Here is a 21,447-nt window from a genome sequence, read left to right on the forward strand (position 1 = left end):
CAATCTCTCCTTCAAACACACCGCTTACACACACATACACCTACAATTCCAACCACACAGCTAACATGAACAGTTCCAGGCCATAAAGCACAGATATCTGAACAACACTCACACAGAGAAGGTCCCACACTGCACACGGTCCTAATGCTAAGCTCATCTCCCTGCAATACACAGTTATCTACACACGCTACCGACCTTAACCCTTCATACAGTCATTCATACATACATACTTCAACACACACACATACACGCGCACAGACTCCTACACTCGTACACGTGCATGCCCATTGAGTAAATGTGTGTAGCACAGCCAGTTACGACGCTACCGAGGTTGTGGATTTTATTCTCAGAGAGCGCACAAATGGATGAATTATACAATACACATTACATGTACTGTGAAACAATCTGGGTAACAGCACCTGCTGAAGCAGTAGTTTTGCTTTTGTAAATGTATCTACATTGTATGTGTGTGTGTTAGAAGTTTGATTGGAACAGCGTGAGTGTGTGTGTGTGTGTGTGCGCATTAGGGGAATGTGAAGTATATGACAGTAGGATGCTACCAGATGGACTGAAAACAAACTGAAGTATTAACCAGAACTGTCCGATCAATATTGCTACTTATGTCATGGCAAAGGGCATTCGAGGTGTGTATGTGTGCATGTGTGTGTGTTCAATTTTCAGGAAATGAGAAATACTACTTCACATACACCCAGCCTACAACACTGCACCGGTTGATTCAAGCAACTATAAGGTGGCAATACATGGCTTCCCATGCCCTTCCACATTTGGTTCTGATGTATATTTAATAAAACATACTAAGCTAAGCTGTAGTTAAGAATTTTGCGGAACGAAACTGCACTTGCAAACGTATGGAAAAAAATACGTATGGAACAGGTGGCCCAAATGTCACGGAAAGCAAAATGCAAAGAGACAGCTGTCTCCCTCAACAACTCCAGAGACAAGTGTGCAAACCTATACCGCCAAAAGGCCTTGTGGGTTGACATGCGTCAACGCAAACAGTCGTGAAATGCGTCTTTTCACAGGGCCAATTAGTCGCCATCTATGCCCATCAGCACATAGCGCCGTTTCATTAACGTCTAATGACCGCCGACACGTGAACATTTAGCCGAGCTAGTCTATTTCCCCTTCCCTGGCACCCAATTAATTTACACCGACAAGCTGATATTGCACGGCGAGTGCCCGTCCTGCCAACACCCCGCGGTCTGCAAGCCACGTGCCACTGTGAGGGCTACTCCGGCCACGACTAGCAATGTAGCAACCGTAGTCAATTGACTGGACGCGTAAGCGGTAACATTGTATAACAATCTCGGATATGGTATTGCACACTGTTGCAGCCAACAAAACGTTACATTTTTAACTACCAGTAGTGTCAAAGACAAAGAAATAGATCATTTGAGAGCTTCTATGACATGGGGGGCTCTGGTCGAACGCATTTTGTCTACGGAAAGACGCCCCTTATGATGGACTATTGCGTAATGAACCAGAAGCGACATCTGCCACTTGCTGCATCGAAAAGCAGCATGAACAGTCCGTTCCGGTCTTTCCACGTAATGGGCGAGTCTCATTTATGGAATGCACAACGACTGGCACAAACAATTTTCCATATTTTCAGCATTAACACAATGTCAAGGACGTGTCACTCCGTGTCTGGACAGCTTGTAATATCGGCTACTGAGGCTATTATCCTCGAAGGGTCTAAAACCTTTTTAACTTTTTAAAACTCCTGAGGAAGTAACCCGTGTCTGTTCGTAAATCCTTCAAAGATCAGCTGCTGATTTATGAGGCTTCACACAAGAAACGCCTGTCTACGCAGGGCAGAGGCCTCGCCACCAAGCACGCTAGCTAGTCCAAAAGAGACGGCTATAGTAGGCTACGCTGGCCGGTCGAAAAGTGGGGCACACAAATCTACCCTCCTAAAATCGTGACGCTTAAATCACCGTAAATCTGTCAGGTGTAGCAAATAGCTTGAACGAATTTCCAAGTCCAAACTCCTATAGGGGCCTGGTGGGATGATGGTAGCAGCATGCATCTTAGGCCCGGTACTGTAAGCGTTATATAGGGTAGGCCTACATGTTCAAATCTTGCCTGCGACGTGTATGTGAAGGAATGTAGGTTTTCAAAGTAACCAAAATCGCTGGCAACTTACTGCTGACTTTCATGCTGCCAAATGCTGAAGGCTGCGGCACTGGTTTGCAGCTCTCTGCGAAGGAGGTGGTTCTTGGCCGACCAGACATATTCCAATCGTTAATCCCTGTTTTTTGTCGATTGGCCGATTGACACTTTTGATCAACTGGGTCACTGTTCAAAGACCTCTATAAGTGATATTTTTACAAAATACGCAAAGGAAAAAGCAACACCGTCGCCCGTTCACTCCTTTCTGTCGATTTTCTTCAGCTGATTCGCTACCTTCTCCCATCCACTGACAGTCTTTCTTTCAAACCATCCTTTTTAAAACAGTCTCTTCGTCGTTTGCAATCAAGGCCTTTTACAAGTCGGTGTCAGTAAAGAAATAGTCATGAAACCGGCCTTCTCCCTGTGTCCCCCGAAAAAAAACCCACCGATTTTCTTGTTCTGGATCGCGTCAGATTCATACACGTAGATTGACACATGTAAAATTATTCCTGTATTCGGTGCTCCTTAAAATGACAGCAACAACGTTGTTAGTCATGAGAAATTAGAGCACGAAAGTAGGGTATTTGTTCATATTCTGAGGTGGAGACTCAACGATCCAGTAGCACCAGCCATGGCGGCTTCCTTGCTCTACCCAACCAACGATTCAAATGCGAATTTTCCAATAGCCCAAATTAAAAGCTCTGTTCAATGACCCTTCCGTCTTATGAAACTCCATACACGCGGATAGGATTCTTGAAATCCACCAGATTTGGCCACGGAATCTGAAAAGTAGCTTGACGTTGCGGTTCCGAAGTAAAACGCTATCTAAAATCCACTCAGCATTTCAGAAAATTCTTTTTTTATTCCTTCTCCGACCGTCTCTGCTCGCTCTCTTTGTCACCCCGACCAATGAAACGTATTTTACGTAAACAACGGTAGAATACAGTGGTGGGGAAGGGGCCAAGTGACCTGGTTACGCCAACCCACTGCATAGAGAATCGGAAAATGTGGAGCGCAAGAAGGCCTGAGGAGGTGGGGGTTGGCCAATCCACTGCGTATTCTTTGAATATGGGCGGAGGGAGGGGGGCACTGTCGGCCAATAGTCACGCAACCCTTGGAGAACACATGGCGTAATTTGCCTAATACTGCCCCTGGTGTTCCAAGCGTCATACGCTGAAAGAACTGGTTGGGCGGGTTACCTAGTTGATTGACTGACCTCAACCCAACCGGATTCGACAGAGAATGGAGGACACACCAATAGCGATGCAGTATCTGATGAGACACCAGGTAGTCATGCAGCACTGTTGCTAGTCAGCTGAGCGCTCGAGACACTGCAATGACATGTTATACGCACTGGCCTGGTTGTGGGTGTGTGGTTGCTCTCTTTGCACAGGCCAACATCAGTGCATCTGTCCACAACATAAATCAGTTCACTGAGTTCACTGAACTTCGGCTGCATGACACTTTGTTTATTAGTTGTGTATGTTCACTATGTTGTCCAGATAGAAAACATAGATGAACATAGAGAACACATTTTCAAGGGCAATCTTGTTTTTTGCACTTTACAAAATGCTTCATGTGACTATCCATAATGTCAAAATTATGAGCACAATGCATTTTCCAGTGCAGAGAGCCAAGTGTAAATGTCACTGAACTGGTTTCAGGTGAGAGGAGCATTCTGCAATGGTCACTGTCATCAAGTGGGTCAGTAAATGGGGTCAAAGGTAATATTTCAGGAGCAGTGTGTATGTGAAGTCCTTACTTCCCATTTCAACAAAGAAGAGGAACAAACTAGAACATTGTGTGTCCACTGACCAGGGGCACAGGAGGCACGGGGGACGTGGGGGACATGTCCCCCGCAGTGCTGAAGAGACGGCCGTCGTCCCCCTCACTTTTGATAAGGAAAAAAAGCCTTATAGGTACGCTAAATAAATAATAACATATAGGGTTTGCGCTAACTATGTAAAACTCCCCATTAACAGCATCACATCACTAACCACAACCATCTACAGTGTAAGACTGCACAATTTCATATTCACTCTGTTGGATATCTGAAGCCAGTTTGTCTACTAACAACCATCATAAAATAATCCAGGTTACTTGCTTAGTGTAAATTCCTTAAAATTATGGCTGGGGTCTTTTGCAAAGCACAGCATCTTTATTTGAGGCAAGCTGGTAGGCTATTTGAGGCAGGCTTTTTTAATTTCTAACCTGCATTTAGACATGCGTTTCGTTTGGAGTGGCATACCGGTAGGCTATCAAAAGCATAACATTTTCGGTTTGGTTTGGGATTTAATTTACTTTTGGACTGTTTGATTATATTGCTAAATGTTGAGACTGAGGGGGCACTGAAATCTGGGAGATATTTGATGGTTCACTGTTATGTTTCGGGATTGTGACATTGAAGTGAAACAAATGTCACTGTTTATTGCGAGACAAGGCAGCCATTCATTGTTGTGCTGTAGCCTAATAGAAACCTTTTTGTGTAGCTAAGCAGCCTAAATTGAGTTATTGTTTAAATATGCATGATTTAGTACTTTTTATTAAATTCGTAGGCTGGAATGCCTTGAGTCGCGCAACAATTGTGTTTAAATGTAGTAGCCTCAGCCTGGCAAAGCTCGAAAGGGGCGGCAAGAGGGTGAGCTTGAGAACGTGTGTTGGAGACCCATGGTAGGAAAACGACTTTTCTTTGCCAACCGTATCCAACCAACAATATAATAAAATATTAAGAAGAGGTGTTATTTCATTGACTGAAATCGAAACAATGTCTTCTAGTGCTGGTGGACTGATGGCAATTGTTACCCCGTCTTGTGGGAACCTTGTCTGGCTATAAATAGAATCAATCCCGGGCATAATTTGAGGATTTATGGTAGCCTAGTCTCCTGCTCAACATGACATTAGCTGTTATGTTTATTGATAACAAACTCAACTAGCCTACTGATCAACTCGTTTTCACTACTAGCCTAACTATAAAATACAAGTCTATACTCAACGTTTTTGTTCTAAGACATTTATTTCAAACATAATTTCAAGACACAAATTGAATACGTCAGTTACCTTGGTGCATAGGCTACATCCCAGAGAGCAGGCTACCACACCCCAGAGTGATGGGCCTATAGCGTTCTTACGCGTTCAGTGTGGGGTATAAACAAGCTGAGAATTTAGCGGTGTCACATCTGCCTGTCACAGACGTGGGGAGCTCTTTGAACCTTGGGATAATGTGGTAGGCCTACAGTTACTACAGTAACAGTATTTATTTTTTAATTTTATAAATGCTTTGTTTAAATGCTGTTGGAACAAATAGAAGTTGATTATAAAGTCAACGTTCTGTTGCAATTTACTGTGTGTTCTGGACTGGTAACATGTTAAGCCAACATGTTCTAACGTTGCATAAATATTAACTGCAAACACATGGTGGAGAGTTGATTTGGTTTATAACAGACAATATAAGTATTAGCCTAACTAGGCTATTTGATCATGTAGTCTATGTTTGGATCATATGCATGATGATTCATTCTGACTTCATAAAATATCAACATCCCATGTTGCTTTTAGAGTATTCTACCATTGGCCCAAATAGTGTGAAATAAATCTAAAATAAATAAATAAAAGTAGAATTGCAGATAGCAAGAAGCTGGTCTGAGGGCAGATCTGGCGTTGTGCTCATCTCACAGTTTTGACCATTTTTATCAAAAAATATTTTGAAAAAAATCAATGGTATTATCTTAATATTCTGGCAAGTTTATGGTCGAAAGTGGGCCAGAGGTGGCGATCCGATATCTGGAAATCTGATCTCACTATATGTTTGTGTTCACAATTTGGTCCCCCTCACTCACCCCTGGCACTGACATCACATTATGAACAGAGACAAGCTGGTTTTTTCCTTTTCTTCATTTTGAACCTCACATTTGAGGAAACCTTTGTGTGCTTTCCAAAAAATGTGCCTAAGGATATGCCAAGATAAGAGGTTTATTATAATTTTTCATTTGATTTTTTTGAAGATGGGAGACAGACACACTTGGTGGAGTGGGAGGGTCTTTAAAGCATGACTCCTTTATCCATTATTCATTTGAAGCTCGTACAGAAGAAAACAGGAGGGACATCACCAGCAAAGAGCAGGGTCGCTCTTCCTCATGAACACAAAGAGCAGGGTCGCTCTTCCTCATGAAGACAAAGAGCAGGGTCACTCTTCCTCATGAACACAAAGAGCAGGGTCGCTCTTCCTCATGAAGACAAAGAGCAGGGTCGCTCTTCCTCATGAACACAAAGAGCAGGGTCGCTCTTCCTCATGAAGACAAAGAGCAGGGTCGCTCTTCCTCATGAACACAAAGAGCAGGGTCGCTCTTCCTCATGAAGACAAAGAGCAGGGTCGCTCTTCCTCATGAACACAAAGAGCAGGGTCGCTCTTCCTCATGAACACAAAGAGCAGGGTCGCTCTTCCTCATGAACACAAAGCAATAAACAATATGGCTTCACACAGACAGACATACACACATACATTCATGCACAACAAATGCATTTATAATCATGTTTTTCTTGCTCTCTCTCTTTCTCCTTCTCTGTCTCTGTGTGTGTGTGACACTGATTGACATTAGGCCAGGGTGCTGTGTGGGACTTTCCCTGTGTGTGTATGTGTGTGTGTGTGTGTGTGTGTGTGTGTGACACTGATTGGTATATTAGAACAGGGTGCTGTGTGGGACCTTGTCTGTGTGAATGTTGTTCAGATCTCTTAGGGGCTGGAACTGTCCAGTTTAGCTGTGTGCGTCTGGTTGAAACTGTAGTGTGTGTGTGTGTGTGTTTGTGCATGTATGTGTGTGAGAGAAAGAGAAACAGACAGACAGACAGACAGAAAGAGAGAAAGATAGATAGATAGAGAGAGAGAGAGAGAGAGAGAGAGAGAGAGCATGAGTGAGCAGGAGGAAGAGACAGCGAGTTTGTGCCGACCATCGTTACATCGCGTGAGTCTTGTGACAGTTGCTCAACTGGTGGACCAATCTTAGTCTAATCCTAAATCCAAACAACACCACTTAACAGTGCCTTGTCACAAGATTTACACACTGACTCACCCTCTGTAAGAAACAGTGCCATTTAAAAGCATTAGGGAAACGTCAGATTCTGGAGATTGTAACCACGGTGACAACTTCCCACTCACATCAAGATGTGGCTTCTCTCTTCTAAAATCTCTTAAACCTCTGCTGACAGAACACTCCGGATGTGAAAGACGGTAGATGCTCTATGATGTCAACGTGTAAAAGCAGCCTTGAAGCTATTGTCACGTGCGTACAATTCTCCAGTGAAAAGACTCCATGTTTTGTGCTATGAATAAGACCAGGCTATAAGTGCAGTGATGAAGAAAGAAGTGTATCTCAAATAGAACCAGTGAAGCTGAACTAATCAAAAGGAACTCTTTTCATTAATATGAACACTTCCTCTGAATAAGGGAGAACAAAGAGGCTCAGAAACACTATATACTCGTAGACATACTGTGGGAGTATAGAAACACTATGCACACATAGATACTGTACTCGCAGACATACTGTGGAAGTATAGAAACACTATGCACACATAGATACTGTACTCGTAGACATACTGTGGAAATATAGAAACACTATGCACACATAGATACTGTACTCGTAGACATACTGTGGGAGTATAGAAAGAGGGAAGATGAATGCTGTTGTATTCTTTCACTGAATTTTCACTGAGTATCTTCCAAGACACACACACACACGCATTAAAATACACAGACGGTCAGGCGGACACACATGCTAGCTCATCCACACACGTGCACACACACACACACACACACACACATCCATGCACAAGCACCAAGGAATACCCCTCTACACAATATAGAATGAAGAATAATCATGTATGGTTTGGTGAGTATGTATGACCCTTAGAATCAGTCATAGCTCTGCATTTTGCTTTAACAGGTTGTAAACAATAGACAGATATGAATATACACACACAATATTGATACCGAGGACACAAATTGTTGTGACTAGTAATGAGGTAAACACTCAGGGCCTAAGCTGGATGGTGATATACGTAGTGGGAAGCTACATCAAGGCGAGGACTCTGAGATGGGCGCTCTGTCAGCAAAATACGCTGTCAAACTCGCACCCTCAGTGTATATAAAAAACTCTTTCACCCCAAGTGCTGATCTGAACCTGCCTCATCATCACCATTGGAGATCTAACAGTACTTTTTTCTTTCTTTAAAAAAAAAAAAAAACTTGTTTTACAACTTTAAAAAGTCTTCAATTGAATTGAATTGATTGTATTTTATTACTGGCATGACAACTTTGATGAGTATTTGTATTATTTATGGAATATTTCAAAAGAATAACAACAGAGCCAGGAGAGTCATTTACAAAAAATTTAAATGATAAATAGTACAACAAAAAATATTTGACAAACATTAACAAACATGTAACAAAAATGATCACAACACTGTAAATGTAGTCATACTCTCCATGTCGCTATGATCAGAGTTATCTGAAATACAACTAATGACACTCAACGCATCAATAAATTAATAGCACACAGTATAAATAAAATCATCAATGGGACATATTCAAAAGTCAAACAAACATGAGCACACAAGAAATACTAGGAAATGACCAGACTTGCATACTGATGAAAAACACCTGTGTTGGAAAATATGAATCAAAATACAAAATTTGTTTAGGATGTTGATTACGTGAGATAGGGTGACCATGTGATTGTCATTCATTATGAATATATTATGAACAACCAGTTATCAAAAGACTTTATGTTATCAGTGGAAAAAGTTTGTGGGAAACAATTTGGGTGACCCAGATGTTCTTACTGGCCTAGATAACATAGTGCAGTCTTGCTATGCATGTAATACATCAAGTAACAGGATTTCATTTCATAGAACTAATAGCACAGTATAGAATTGGAAATGGCATCCTATACAAACAGCACAAACATTTTGAAAATGCCCTAGAGAGCCAATAAAGGCAAAATAGCTGTGTGAAAACTTTATAAGATATCATGTGTGTCTACAAGAAGTAGACATTAAGCAACTTGTTAAAGTGCTGCAATATTTCAGAATGCTATATTCAAAGTAACCATAATGCACATAAAAACTGGAATGCAGTTGCCATTATACAGTGCTTGTTTACAGAAGGCTATATCAAGTTCATTGAAACCACCATTTTTCATAAATATATCATGTTAACAAAAAATACATTACAATAAAATGAGTTCAGTTCCAGTCACAAGTTTTCCTCTCTCCAAAAGTTCACTGTATGCGACCATTGTAACTGGGAGAGGGAATTTGAATTGGTAATTTCGCAACAGTGGCCACAGCAGAATTAAACTTTTAGGAAACAAAGCCCTGCTCAGTGGCCAATGCGCTAATGACATTAGTGAGCATATCATCTCTCTCTCTCTTTCTCTTTCTCTCTCTATCTATCTATCTATCTCTATTCATACATACATATCTATACAGTGTGTGTGTGTGTGTGTGTGCGCGCGTCTGTGGAGGTTAACTGACTGTGATCCCGCTGAGTCAAGCCCTGAGCCAAGCAGGCACCCCTTACTGTGCATCACACTACCACAGACAGCCAATGAGAGAGAGAGATAGATGCAGACACAGCACACACCCCTGGTAGGTGAAGAGGGTAAAGCGTCATGCATCATGTAACAGCTTATAGCTCCATCAGTGTGACATTTTTCTATACACTTCTCTGTAGATAACTTCAACTAAGACGACAACATGTCTGAAGGACTGAAACCCAGCAGTGAAATAGCATTAATACAACATGAGTGTAAATCAGTGGTCACCAAACTACGGCCCGCCACCTCATTTTGGGTGGCCCCCCAAATAATGTCTGTGGTATATAGCATCTGGCCCGCACCGGAGTACGACATCGTCAAACTATAACCTCCGTAATTTCCCCCATTCATTCTCTATGGTGAGTCATAACAATACACATGTAATACTCTTTTTTTCCACTGGTGGTTGTTTTGGCGCTGTTTCGTGTTTTCCATCGAAAACGGAATGAACCTACCTGCACACAATGTAAGAGGCCTATGCTGACTGCATCAGTGCTCAAAGTATTCTAAAAGTTTATCAATTAATTGTTAATAACTAACTAACTTCTATTCAAGTCATATTTCTTGGACTTTCTGGGATAATTATTTCTATTTTTATTCACTCTTCAATTCAAGTTCTCATCAGGTGAGTGAAAGTTAGAATAGTGGTCATTTCAGATGTTTTTGCCAGCACTTTTTACTACTTTTTAGTTTAAGAACTTTAAATTATTTGTAGGATATTGCTTGTTCACAACTTGAGCGGTGAATGCAAAGACACACATTTTAAATACAATATACTTTTGGGACTCCCTGCTAATACTTTTGGGAATGCTAAAGTCTTTTTTATTAGTATTATTTCATTTGAGCTACATTTTACATGGCATGATGGCAATATAAACACAGCTAACAATGGTATTAAATTGCAGTAGCCTATGATTAAATGTAATGGAATATTCAACTAAGGTAGACTGTTGTTGTTCACAGCACTAAGCTATTTATGGTTACTAATACACTCCGAGTCTCTGGCCCTCTCTTAGAGCCAGACATAGTGAGCTGGCCCTCGGAAGAAAAAGTTTGGGGACCACTGGTGTAAATCATAAAAGCACACACATCTCTCTGTGATGTTGACCTACACAGACATCATTTAGAATGTAAAATGGTTTGTGTTGCACCACTATCCATATGTTAGTGTAGTGCATTTACATTTCAATTCATTATATATAGCTTTCACCTTTATTGCTTTCACGGTTAATCTGCATTTGTGCTCAATGTCCACACAAGCACACAAACACACACACACACACTCACATTTAGACAAACACACACACACTCAGACAAACGTGGGTTTGAGGTCCTCATTGAAGTTGACCACTGGGTGTGTGGCATGGCAGAGGTCATAGACGGCGCCATACTCGCTGTCCGAGGTCTCGGACGTGCTGTCGGAGGACGACGCGTAGCTGCCCTGCATGCAGGAGTCGCAGTAGGGATGGTGGTAGTAGCAGTAGTCCTCCGAGCTGCTGTCCGAGTCCGAGTCTGAGTAGCCGTAAGGGTCCACCCTGAGCTCCACTTCCTGGTTCCTCCTACTTCCTCCTTCCGGGTCAGAGGTCGCAAGTCTGTGGCCCGACTGCCCGGAGTACGGCGTGATGGAGCACCGGCGAGGAGGGGGCGCCGCCCCGCGCTGCGTCCGGCACCGTTCTCGTCGCCGCTCTCGCTGCCGCTGCCATCGGGGTGACGCGTGCGCACCCCTCTCCTCGGCCTCGTCCACCTCCACCTCTTTGTTGCTCTCCTCGTTACGTAACACGAGGCCGGGGTCATTTGCGGGCTCGCCCGTCTCCTGGGACTGTTGGAGTTCAGGGCGCCCTGTTCCCCTGCAGCGTCCGGCGGGCTGCCCCAGCGCGGTGTTGTGTGGCCTTGACCGGTGCGGATAGAAGGGGGGCCTGCGCTTGCGCATGGCGTAGGGCGAGATGCTCGGGTAGTGGAAGTAGAACGGCGAACAGGGTGAGCGAGGCGAGAGCGGGGAGAGCTCGTCCTGCACCTGATTGACCGACGGCCTCCTGGTCAGGTCGTGTGACCGGAAGGAGGCGGAGCGTCCTCGGGCATCCACGCTCAGCTCCTTCAGGATCTCCTGCAGCTGCTCGTTGCTCACAAAACCCTGCCAGGCACCCCCCGTAACCGCCGGCGACGACACAATGGGATCCTCCGTGGGTCCGACAGAGTCTGACCGGGCTGTGCCGTACCTTGTCGGGGACAGGAGGGCCGGTCCCGGCAGCACTTGGTTAGGGTGAGGGACGGGACTGGTCACCGACACCTCCTCCACTGTAGCAGGCCCAGGGCCAGAGCTTGAACCAGCAGGGGGTTTGGACGGCACGTCATCCGAGCAAAATCTCTCAGGTGACAACACTGCCCTCCTTTGGTTGCTATGGGAACCTTCGGAGGCACCACCAACACCGGGGGGAGGAGAGAGGGGACGAGGGTGAAGATGAGGGTGAGGAGGGGACGAGGAAGAGCGCTCGTTGCTTGCGGAGGACACAGGAGGCGGTGGCAGTGCGGAGGGGGGCGCCGCTGGGGGGGGCACGTATGGCGGCGGTGAGGTTGGCATCGGCGGTGGCAGAGGCAAAGGCAGAGGTAGGGGCGGAGTGGAGCCCGACGGCTGGCTCTCGGACGAGGGGGGTGTGGTGGCGGGCATGTCGGCCTGTACCACCGTCGTCTGGGTGGAGCAGGAGTTGAGGTTGGTGTTGGACGAATCCATCTCGCCCTCCATGGGGGGGTGGCCCATGAGCTTGAGGAGCTTGTCCTTGGCGTTGTTCACTTGCTCCTGCAGGCTGTCAATCACGGCATTCTTCTGCAATGCAGGCAGAGAGAAGGAGAAAGAAAGGGGGGGGGGAGGGTTACATTGTGAGGTCACTGAATACACTCATTTTCTGCCCATTCCAAATACACAGAACACAGAACAAACTGAAGGAACCATTTGTTCATGTGTGTGTGAGTCTCTCTCTCTCTTTCTCTCTCTGTGTGTGTGTGTGTGTGTGTGTGTGTGTGTGTGTGTGTGTGTGTGTGTGTGTGTGTGTGTGTGTGTGTCTGTGGGGTATGTGTGTGTGTGTGTGCAGGTGTGTGTGTATGTGTGTGTGTGTGTATGTATGTGTGTGTGTGAGAGAGAGAGAGAGAGAGAGAGAGAGAGAATTACAAAAGAGACAGAGACAAAGACAACTTCATTTCGAACATTTGTGAAACCACAAATTATGGAAACCCCATTAAACATCAAAGCACTTAAAGACACACACACACACACACACACACACACACACACACACACACCCATACCTGGGGCATGTTTTGTCTGGACGTTTCCTAGCTCTGTTCAAACAGCCTCAGGGCTGTGAGGAGTGAGGAGTGGTGCTCTGTTTCTCTTAGAACCACTCTCGCAAGCCGGCTGAGTCATTATGGAAATGACCCGACACCACAAAATGCACGCCTCACCATTTTCTCCGACACAATTAATTACCGGTTTCAGGCGTAATGAAATATCATTACATGTAGCATCACCATTGGAAAGCTGTCGTACCTCTACTCAAATCTCACAGATCTCAGAAGGCTTGACACAGGTGTAGTAACTAAGGATAGGGATTCAACAATACATTGCGTAACTGACTTTGAGCTAGATTAGTGCTTTAAAGGGTACGTGACTGACTTTGAGCTAGATTAGTGCCTTACAAGGTGTGTTCATTGGCCTTTGTTGTGGAAAATGTAGATGCTTAAACAGCTAAAAAAACACATCTGATACTGAACACAATAATTCTTGACACAATTGTATCTAAATCTTCTGTGCAAATTATCATTTGCTAAAGGTGTTTTCTTATGGATTTGTTGACAATTTAGAGGAAAACCACATGAAAAAGGTCTGCGACACAAAACAGAGTCTGAAGTGCACTAATATTGTAACACTGCTGCCTACAATTACATCATTGTTTGCCTTTAGATTGTCTTTTCCATGTGTCCATTTCTCCTAATGTCGTACATTTTGTATTCCCTCTAACTGCTAAGAGCTGCTTTTTTAGGGCAACGGCCACTTGGAAAATATATATCTGTCTCAATGTGACTACCCCAGGTTAAATAAAAGCTTTTGCGAAATTTTGCGAAAAAGAACGACCATCGACACCTTTAATGTGTCCATCCCCAGGGAGCTCTCTGTACCTCATTGATGAGCCTCTTCATGGAGGTGTTCTCCCCCAGCAGGTAGTAGATCTCATCCTCGCTGTACATGGAACGCACACTCCTGCTGGGGCTGCTGAAGTACTTGGACATCTGACTGGAGTTCGGGTTCATCTCCTCCTCAAACTGCCTCCACTGGGTCAGCTGTGGGGGGACACACAGACGTGAATAAACGGTTAATAAAAGAGTTATAAAAGGTTCAGTGAAGATGATAAGATGTTAATGCAGACATAAGACGTTAATAAAGGGTTTATTAAGGCTGCTAATGTGGTTGTAAGGTTGCTAATGTGTAATGAGTTAGGCTAGCACAAACCTGGAATCTTAGCATAGAATCAAGTTTGCACATACCTAGGGCTCTAAATTAAAATCATCAACGTGTGCAACAAACAGGTTTTCGGGCTATGGAAATCACATAGTGAGAACAGATTTACGGCTTTAAAGGAGAATTCCGGTGTGATATTGACCTAAAGTGTATTGAAATATGATACCGAGTGTGAACGTATATGTCTCATAGCCGAAGTTTAGCGTTTGCAGCCATCTTGAATTTAGTCACGATAAGTCGAGCGACGAGTAAGAATGAACAGGTATGATAAGGGATCAGATTCCAAAAATAATTCAGTGGAAATGCATGGATTCCAGTTGCTGCTACTGGAAGAAACTGGAATCCATGCATTTCCACTGAATTATTTTTGGAATGGCTGCAAACGCTAAACTTCGTGAAGATACTGTCTGTATAAATCGTCTTGTAAGTAAACTACCAGTGCTTTTTCAAAGTTCTCAATGTCTCGTTTTAAATGTCAGGGCCCTCGGAAGTCTACCAATGAAGTGTGGAGATACATTGAGCCTCGTAAATGGGTGTAAAACCGATGCCGAAGCACCACCATTGAAAAAGCTGTTGGTAGCATCGGCTAACTAGCGCCAGATTTTGGAGTGCAGGGGACAAGCCGAGATGGGCTATGAGACATACGTTCACACTCGGTATCATGTTTCAATACACTTTAGGTCAATATCACACCGGAATTCTCCTTTAATATTTCACACGCCACAGGGCACGGTGGACTAATTAGAACAAAATAAATAAAAAATAGCGGTCGATGACATAGGTTGACTTAAAATAACAATTTGTATTCAAAGTTTTAAAGAGGTTTATGGACATATATGTCTAGTAATGCATTTTAACGTTGTTGTACTGTATTGCATGTCATACAAACTGGAGTCCCTGTTAGCTTATGATTGCCAGTAGCATGTTCTGCTTGTTGAACTGAAGGAGTGGCTATTGACCTATATTTTGAGCCACCTTTACGTGCAATACCAGCAGCACGTCATACCTGTTTGAATAATTTATCTAGAAAGCACACACACACACACACACACACACACACACACACACACACACACACACACACACACACACATATATAGGAGTGTGCTTCAGAAATGACGTTAGCAGTAATCCAAACAGATGCTCAGACACAATTCAGGCCAACTAAACAAAACAAAAGAAATCATCAAGATTCAGATGATATCTGCTGTCTTCTCTGATCTCTCCTGTCTTAGTCCTCTCTGTGCATGGAGGGAGTTTGTCACGGGTAGTGGCTCTCCATATACGACCCGGGTGTTAAACCAGGTGCCACTGGCGTCTCAATACTGAGATGGATGATGGAGGCTGTTGTGCCTGCCCCCATATCAGACTGCCAGAGCCGTGGAAGGAAGCGATAACGAGATGAAAGGTGTGTGTGTGTGTGTGTGTGTGTGTGTGTGGGGGGGGGGGGGGGTAGTCTTTGTTCCACACATTTCCTCCCACCTCTTCCGGTGCATTCCGTTGTGTTAATGTCATCTCACACACACACACACACACACACACACACACACACACACACACACACACACTCATACACACAATTCCATACACCGTACCCCTTTTCACTTCTCCTTCAGCACATGAACTCACTTGCTTGTCTCGGCTCACTGGTGCCTCAGCAGTAACTAACATCTGTGGAGTATTTCTCTACACATACTCAACAGTAACTAACATCTGTGGAGTATTTCTCTACACATACTCATACACACAAAGAGGCACAAGCACAAGCTTAGACAGTCAAATAATCAAAATAATCACACAGAAATGCACACACACACACACACACGCATGCACGCATGCATGCACGCACACACAACCACACACACACAACCACACACACACACACACACACACACAGACACACACACACACACACACACACACACACACACACACACACACACAACCACACACACACACACAACAACAACCACACACACACACACACACACACACACACACACACACACACACACACACAACCACACACACACACACACACACAACCACACACACACACACACACACACACACACACACACACACACACAGAGGGCAGGTTTGCTCAGCATTAGTCAGCTCCTGAGTGTGGAATGCATTGCGTTCCTCCACCTGTGTGCGTTGTGTGCTGGCTGGTCTGGTCGGATATCAGGCCCGGGGTGTTTGTGTTTGGGTGAGTCAGTTCCTCCCATGAGCTCTGCTCCCCTGTGCCCAGCCCAGTCTGTCAGCTCAGCTCACCTCACAGCCACATGCACTGCTGCCCTCCCACTACATCTCTCAGGCCCTTACAGATGCACACACACACACACACACACACACACACACACACAGACACACACACACACACTCACACAGACACACACACACACACACACACACACACTCACACGCACACAGACACACACACACACGCACACAGACACACACACACACACACACAAATGCACGCACACACACACACACACGCACACACACACACACGCACACATACAGACACACACACACACACACACACACATTCACACGCACACAGACACACACACACACACACACACACACACACACACACACACACAGACACACAGACACACACACACACACACACACACACTCACACGCACACGCACACAGACACACACACACACACACACACACACAAATGCACGCACGCACACACACACACACACACACACACACACACACACACACACACACACACACACAAATGCACGCACGCACACACACACACACACACACACACACACACACACACACACACACACACACACACACACACACACACACACACACACATGCAGACACACACACTCTCTTTCTCTGTCAAGCACTAACCACACACACTCTCCTTCCCCTTAAGTAAGTTAGTTAGAAAAAGGAACATGAAGTTTCGACTGCTCTCTCACCCACACATCTCTTACCAATAACATCTGTCTCTTCTTTATTCTCTCTGTTTCTTGCTCTTTCTCCACCCCTGCTCTATCACTTCTTCTCTCTTTAATATCTGTGTCAATCTGTCTGTTCACTATGTCTCATTCTGTCTCCCTGAAATAGCCTAAACCACTAAACCACCACTCCCCCACGGCATGGAACATTTCACTGGTCTGATAATAACTGATAATATTTTCCTGCTTTCAGAGTGCAGAAATATCTTCCTCTTGTGAGTCCTTTACCTTTCTCTCTCTCTCTCTCTCTCTCTCTCTCTCTCTCTCTCCTCTCTCTCTCTCTCACTACAGGGTATGAACATTGGATAATCTCTTGACAGGACAGGAAGGTAGTTCTTGTTATCCTGACATGAAGTTAGCTGTTAGCATACATCCGAGATTAAAATTGAAGTGTCTGTGCAACTCCCTATTCTAGCAACAGTTCTCTCTATAACCTACATGTCAGGCCCATTAAGACATGACAGACTCTCTGACAAGGAGTGCAAAAGTCTTTTGTTTTCTCGAAGGCCCATTAAGACAAAACGTTGGTGGCTGTCGATAAAACTGCTAACAGCTGAAAAGCTCACACAGGCAGCCATCTTGCCATTTGGATGCAACCTGACCTCCCTGACCCCTCCTCCTTCCACCTCCCTGCCCTTCATCACTAACAGGCCATGACTCAGCACTTCCACCTGCTCTTTGCTGAGGTCGCTGCATCGATTAGCCAGCCAGAGCAGGATCCTCCTAAAAAGACGCTTCAGGCTGACTTAATGAACTGCCAACACAACACACGCACACACACACGCACGCACGCACGCACACACACACACACAGAGCCACACACAGGGCCCCACACTGCTCCATGTATAAATGTAAAATTTGCTTGCAGAGCAGGTCACTATTGATTTTTAATTGAGGTATCATCTCCAAGCATTTTCTCATTGAGGAGGTATAAAGAGGCTGGCCCTGTCCAAAGAGCCGGCTGCCCAAGTGCCCGTTTAAAAGTGATCTACACTAAGCGCACACCACATCTGTTTGTATTACACACTCACACAGAATGGAAATAGTGTGTAATGTTTGCTTCTCAGAAACAAACTGAACAAAAGTCGTCTCAGTTTTTCTCTTCCAATCACGTTGTGTCAGAATCCTTTTATGTATGTGTGTGTGTGCGTATGTGCGATCTGAGTGCAAGCTTATTACACACAAATTCCGACCTTTGACAGAGGAAAATGACTTAAACGCAAAGTCGGGTCGGATTTTATGCTCAGAGACTCGTGAGGAAGTCTTGTGCCGCGAGGTATCCGACTTGACATCACGTCATATTCTACAACCACGGTGGACTCCCTTGCTATAATACAAGAGCCGGATTTCACTCTCATTACAATTAGGCATGGTCATTTATCACTAAATGAACACTACAGATAGACACACTCGGCCAAGACATTTTCCTTCTTGTTCAACCATAGTAAGCAGTTCTAATAACTTATTTATGCATTTCCTGTATTTGCTTTCTGAGCTGATCTCATGAACACACTTTTTTTGGAGGTCGGGATTTTTAAAGTTGGGTCCTCCGTGTATAAGGCAGTATAAGCCCGTCAGGAACAAACAGCAAGCAGTTGATTTACACAATTTAAACAAGACTATCCCCAAGACCAAAGCATCACAACATAATGGCATGACCTTAATAGCCATACTTCACTAAATGTTTCTTGGTCAAACTTTACTTGGGTAGTCCCCTTCGGTTTATCTACAGATTCTCAGATTATCGACAAACTATCAGTTGATGATCTAATAAGTACATTTTATGGTTAAGGTTGGCCAAGGTGTTGGGTAATTGCTCAACAACAATTTTACATACTGAACTTGAATCTCAACAGATGATCTGTAAAGTGCACCGTTTTTGAAACTCTTGGCCACCCTTCGGTTTGTACCATTGTTACGGCTGTATGTGTTCCCTGTGTTGTGTTTGTTCCCGGTGCTGTTTGTCCCTGTTCCTCTCCTGTTCCCTCTAACTCTACTCGGGTGCACTGCATGTGACAACCTTGAACACCTGGCCAGCTCATTGATCACGAGATAAAGACTCCAGGATCCTGTTCCTGTGAGAGGCTTCTGGTGTAGTGACTGCTGGCTGGTCTTGCTGCTTCTCAGCCTGAGATTTTGTCTTGACATTTTGATTTGGACTTTGTTGCTGTTGTCCTTATTAAGTGTCCTGATTTTGGCATGTCTTGATGTAGTAAATCCCACTGGTTGGGTCAATTTTAAAAGGTGTTATTATGTATATCCGGCGAATAATACTCGCCCCTAAAGGGCCACCTAATGGTGTTATTCGTAACAACCATGCACTCACCTGGGGGACAAACAGCAGGCAGTCGATGGCCAGGGTGCAGATAAAGATGGCTCCCGACACCACGCTGTAGACCACATTTGGCCAGGCCTGCAGGTACCGCGAGACCGGGATGGCCACCGACGACGACACAGTCACCAGACACACGGCAGCCATGATGGTCAGGGACTGGTTGACCGGGGGCAGACTGACGTTGCTGGTCAGGCCAGCCAAGTACGTCCCATAGAGGAGAAGACTACCCTGAAGAAAGGATGACAAAAGAGTGCAGGAGGGAAATTAAAAAGAGAGATTATTCATGAAGGTTGTTTTTTACATTATGCAGTTGTATATATTAGTAATGTAAAGTAGCCCAAATGGCTAGTTCACACAGTTCTCCTTAGACTTATTGATTGTGAAATAATTTTACAGCACAGTACACATTATTGCATAATTGGTACAGTCAAGAATGTGTGCAAGTTTTAGCATGTTATCATGTGGTTAGCATACAAGTAATGTGTCCCTCTCCAAAATGTTTTAAATGTGACAGCCTTAAAAAGCAATCCGTAAAGGCAGCAGTAAAAAAATGTCTGCATGTTCAGTGGCTATGGCCTGTCTAATGTGATGATAGGATGAGAGTGGGTACCCACCTTGGCCTGTCTAATGTGATGATGGGATGAGAGTGGGTACCCACCTTGGCCTGTCTAATGTGATGATAGGATGAGAGTGGGTACCCACCTTGGCCTGTCTAATGTGATGATAGGATGAGAGTGGGTACCCACCTTGGCCTGTCTAATGTGATGATAGGATGAGAGTGGGTACCCACCTTGGCCTGTCTAATGTGATGATAGGATGAGAGTGGGTACCCACCTTGGCCTGTGTAATGTGATGATGGGATGAGAGTGGGTACCCACCTTGGCCTGTGTAATGTGATGATGGGATGAGAGTGGGTACCCACCTTGGCCTGTGTAATGTGATGATAGGATGAGAGTGGGTACCCACCTTGGCCTGTGTAATGTGATGATGGGATGAGAGTGGGTACCCACCTTGGCCTGTGTAATGTGATGATAGGATGAGAGTGGGTACCCACCTTGGCCTGTGTAATGTGATGATGGGATGAGAGTGGGTACCCACCTTGGCCTGTGTAATGTGATGATAGGATGAGAGTGGGTACCCACCTTGGCCTGTCTAATGTGATGATGGGATGAGAGTGGGTACCCACCTTGGCCTGTGTAATGTGATGATGGGATGAGAGTGGGTACCCACCTTGGCCTGTCTAATGTGATGATGGGATGAGAGTGGGTACCCACCTTGGCCTGTGTAATGTGATGATAGGATGAGAGTGGGTACCCACCTTGGCCTGTGTAATGTGATGATAGGATGAGAGTGGGTACCCACCTTGAGGATGGAGAGGAGAATGAGCCAGATGTCAGAGTACTGGGATGAGCAGGAGTCCAGCTGGGACAGAGAGTACGACACGTCCACCTCCAGCACCTGGACCCACACAGAGACAGGGTTAGGCGGGGATCACAGTGATCTGCGGCAAGTTTCCTAGCGCAACGCGAGCGTATTCAATTGTCGGTTTAGGCAAATCGTTTGTGTTACTTAGGAAACAAGATAGAACTTATTATGGTCTGAGCGCTGTGTTATGCTTGCCAGTGGCCAGTACCCTCCCCCACCCACACACACACACACTACGCCTCATTCAAGAGCTGGTATCGCAAATAAAAATAAACAAATAAATATTAAATTAATTAATAAAATAAATAGTCTAGGATTGGACTGAATCCATGTGGTCAAAAAGGTATAATTCCGGTAATAACTCAGTCAGCTAGGAAGGCTTCACAATGGAACCAAACAGGCAGACAGGCAGAGTAAGAAAAACAAGAATAGGTTTAATAAATTATTCTAGGT

General features: G+C 44.6%; 2 protein-coding genes across 3 annotated transcripts in view; both read right to left on the reverse strand.

Moving 5' to 3' along the window:
- Window positions 1–3,026, reverse strand: part of gsk3ba (glycogen synthase kinase 3 beta, genome duplicate a) — a 63,457-nt gene extending 60,431 nt beyond the window's left edge. For both annotated transcript variants that reach the window (XM_076263111.1, XM_076263110.1), the window contains exon 1: window positions 2,168–3,026. In XM_076263111.1, coding sequence (XP_076119226.1) covers window positions 2,168–2,255 — 88 coding nt within the window. In that variant the 5' untranslated portion in view covers window positions 2,256–3,026. The remainder of the gene's footprint in view (window positions 1–2,167) is intronic.
- Window positions 3,027–11,031: 8,005 nt separating this feature from the next.
- Window positions 11,032–21,447, reverse strand: part of gpr156 (G protein-coupled receptor 156) — a 22,699-nt gene continuing 12,283 nt past the window's right edge. Inside the window, exons 7-10 of the mRNA XM_076264513.1 lie at window positions 20,932–21,027; window positions 19,561–19,797; window positions 13,893–14,054; window positions 11,032–12,543 (exon numbers count right to left, since the gene is read on the reverse strand). Coding sequence (XP_076120628.1) covers window positions 11,032–12,543; window positions 13,893–14,054; window positions 19,561–19,797; window positions 20,932–21,027 — 2,007 coding nt within the window. The remainder of the gene's footprint in view (window positions 12,544–13,892; window positions 14,055–19,560; window positions 19,798–20,931; window positions 21,028–21,447) is intronic.

The sequence above is a fragment of the Alosa pseudoharengus genome, unplaced genomic scaffold, assembly GCF_046254945.1.
Source record: "Alosa pseudoharengus isolate Yale_2024_CS ecotype anadromous, Long Island Sound unplaced genomic scaffold, YU_APseudo_1.1 YU_APseudo_1.1_scf_3, whole genome shotgun sequence".
In the NCBI taxonomy this organism is placed as follows: Eukaryota; Metazoa; Chordata; class Actinopteri; order Clupeiformes; family Clupeidae; genus Alosa; species Alosa pseudoharengus.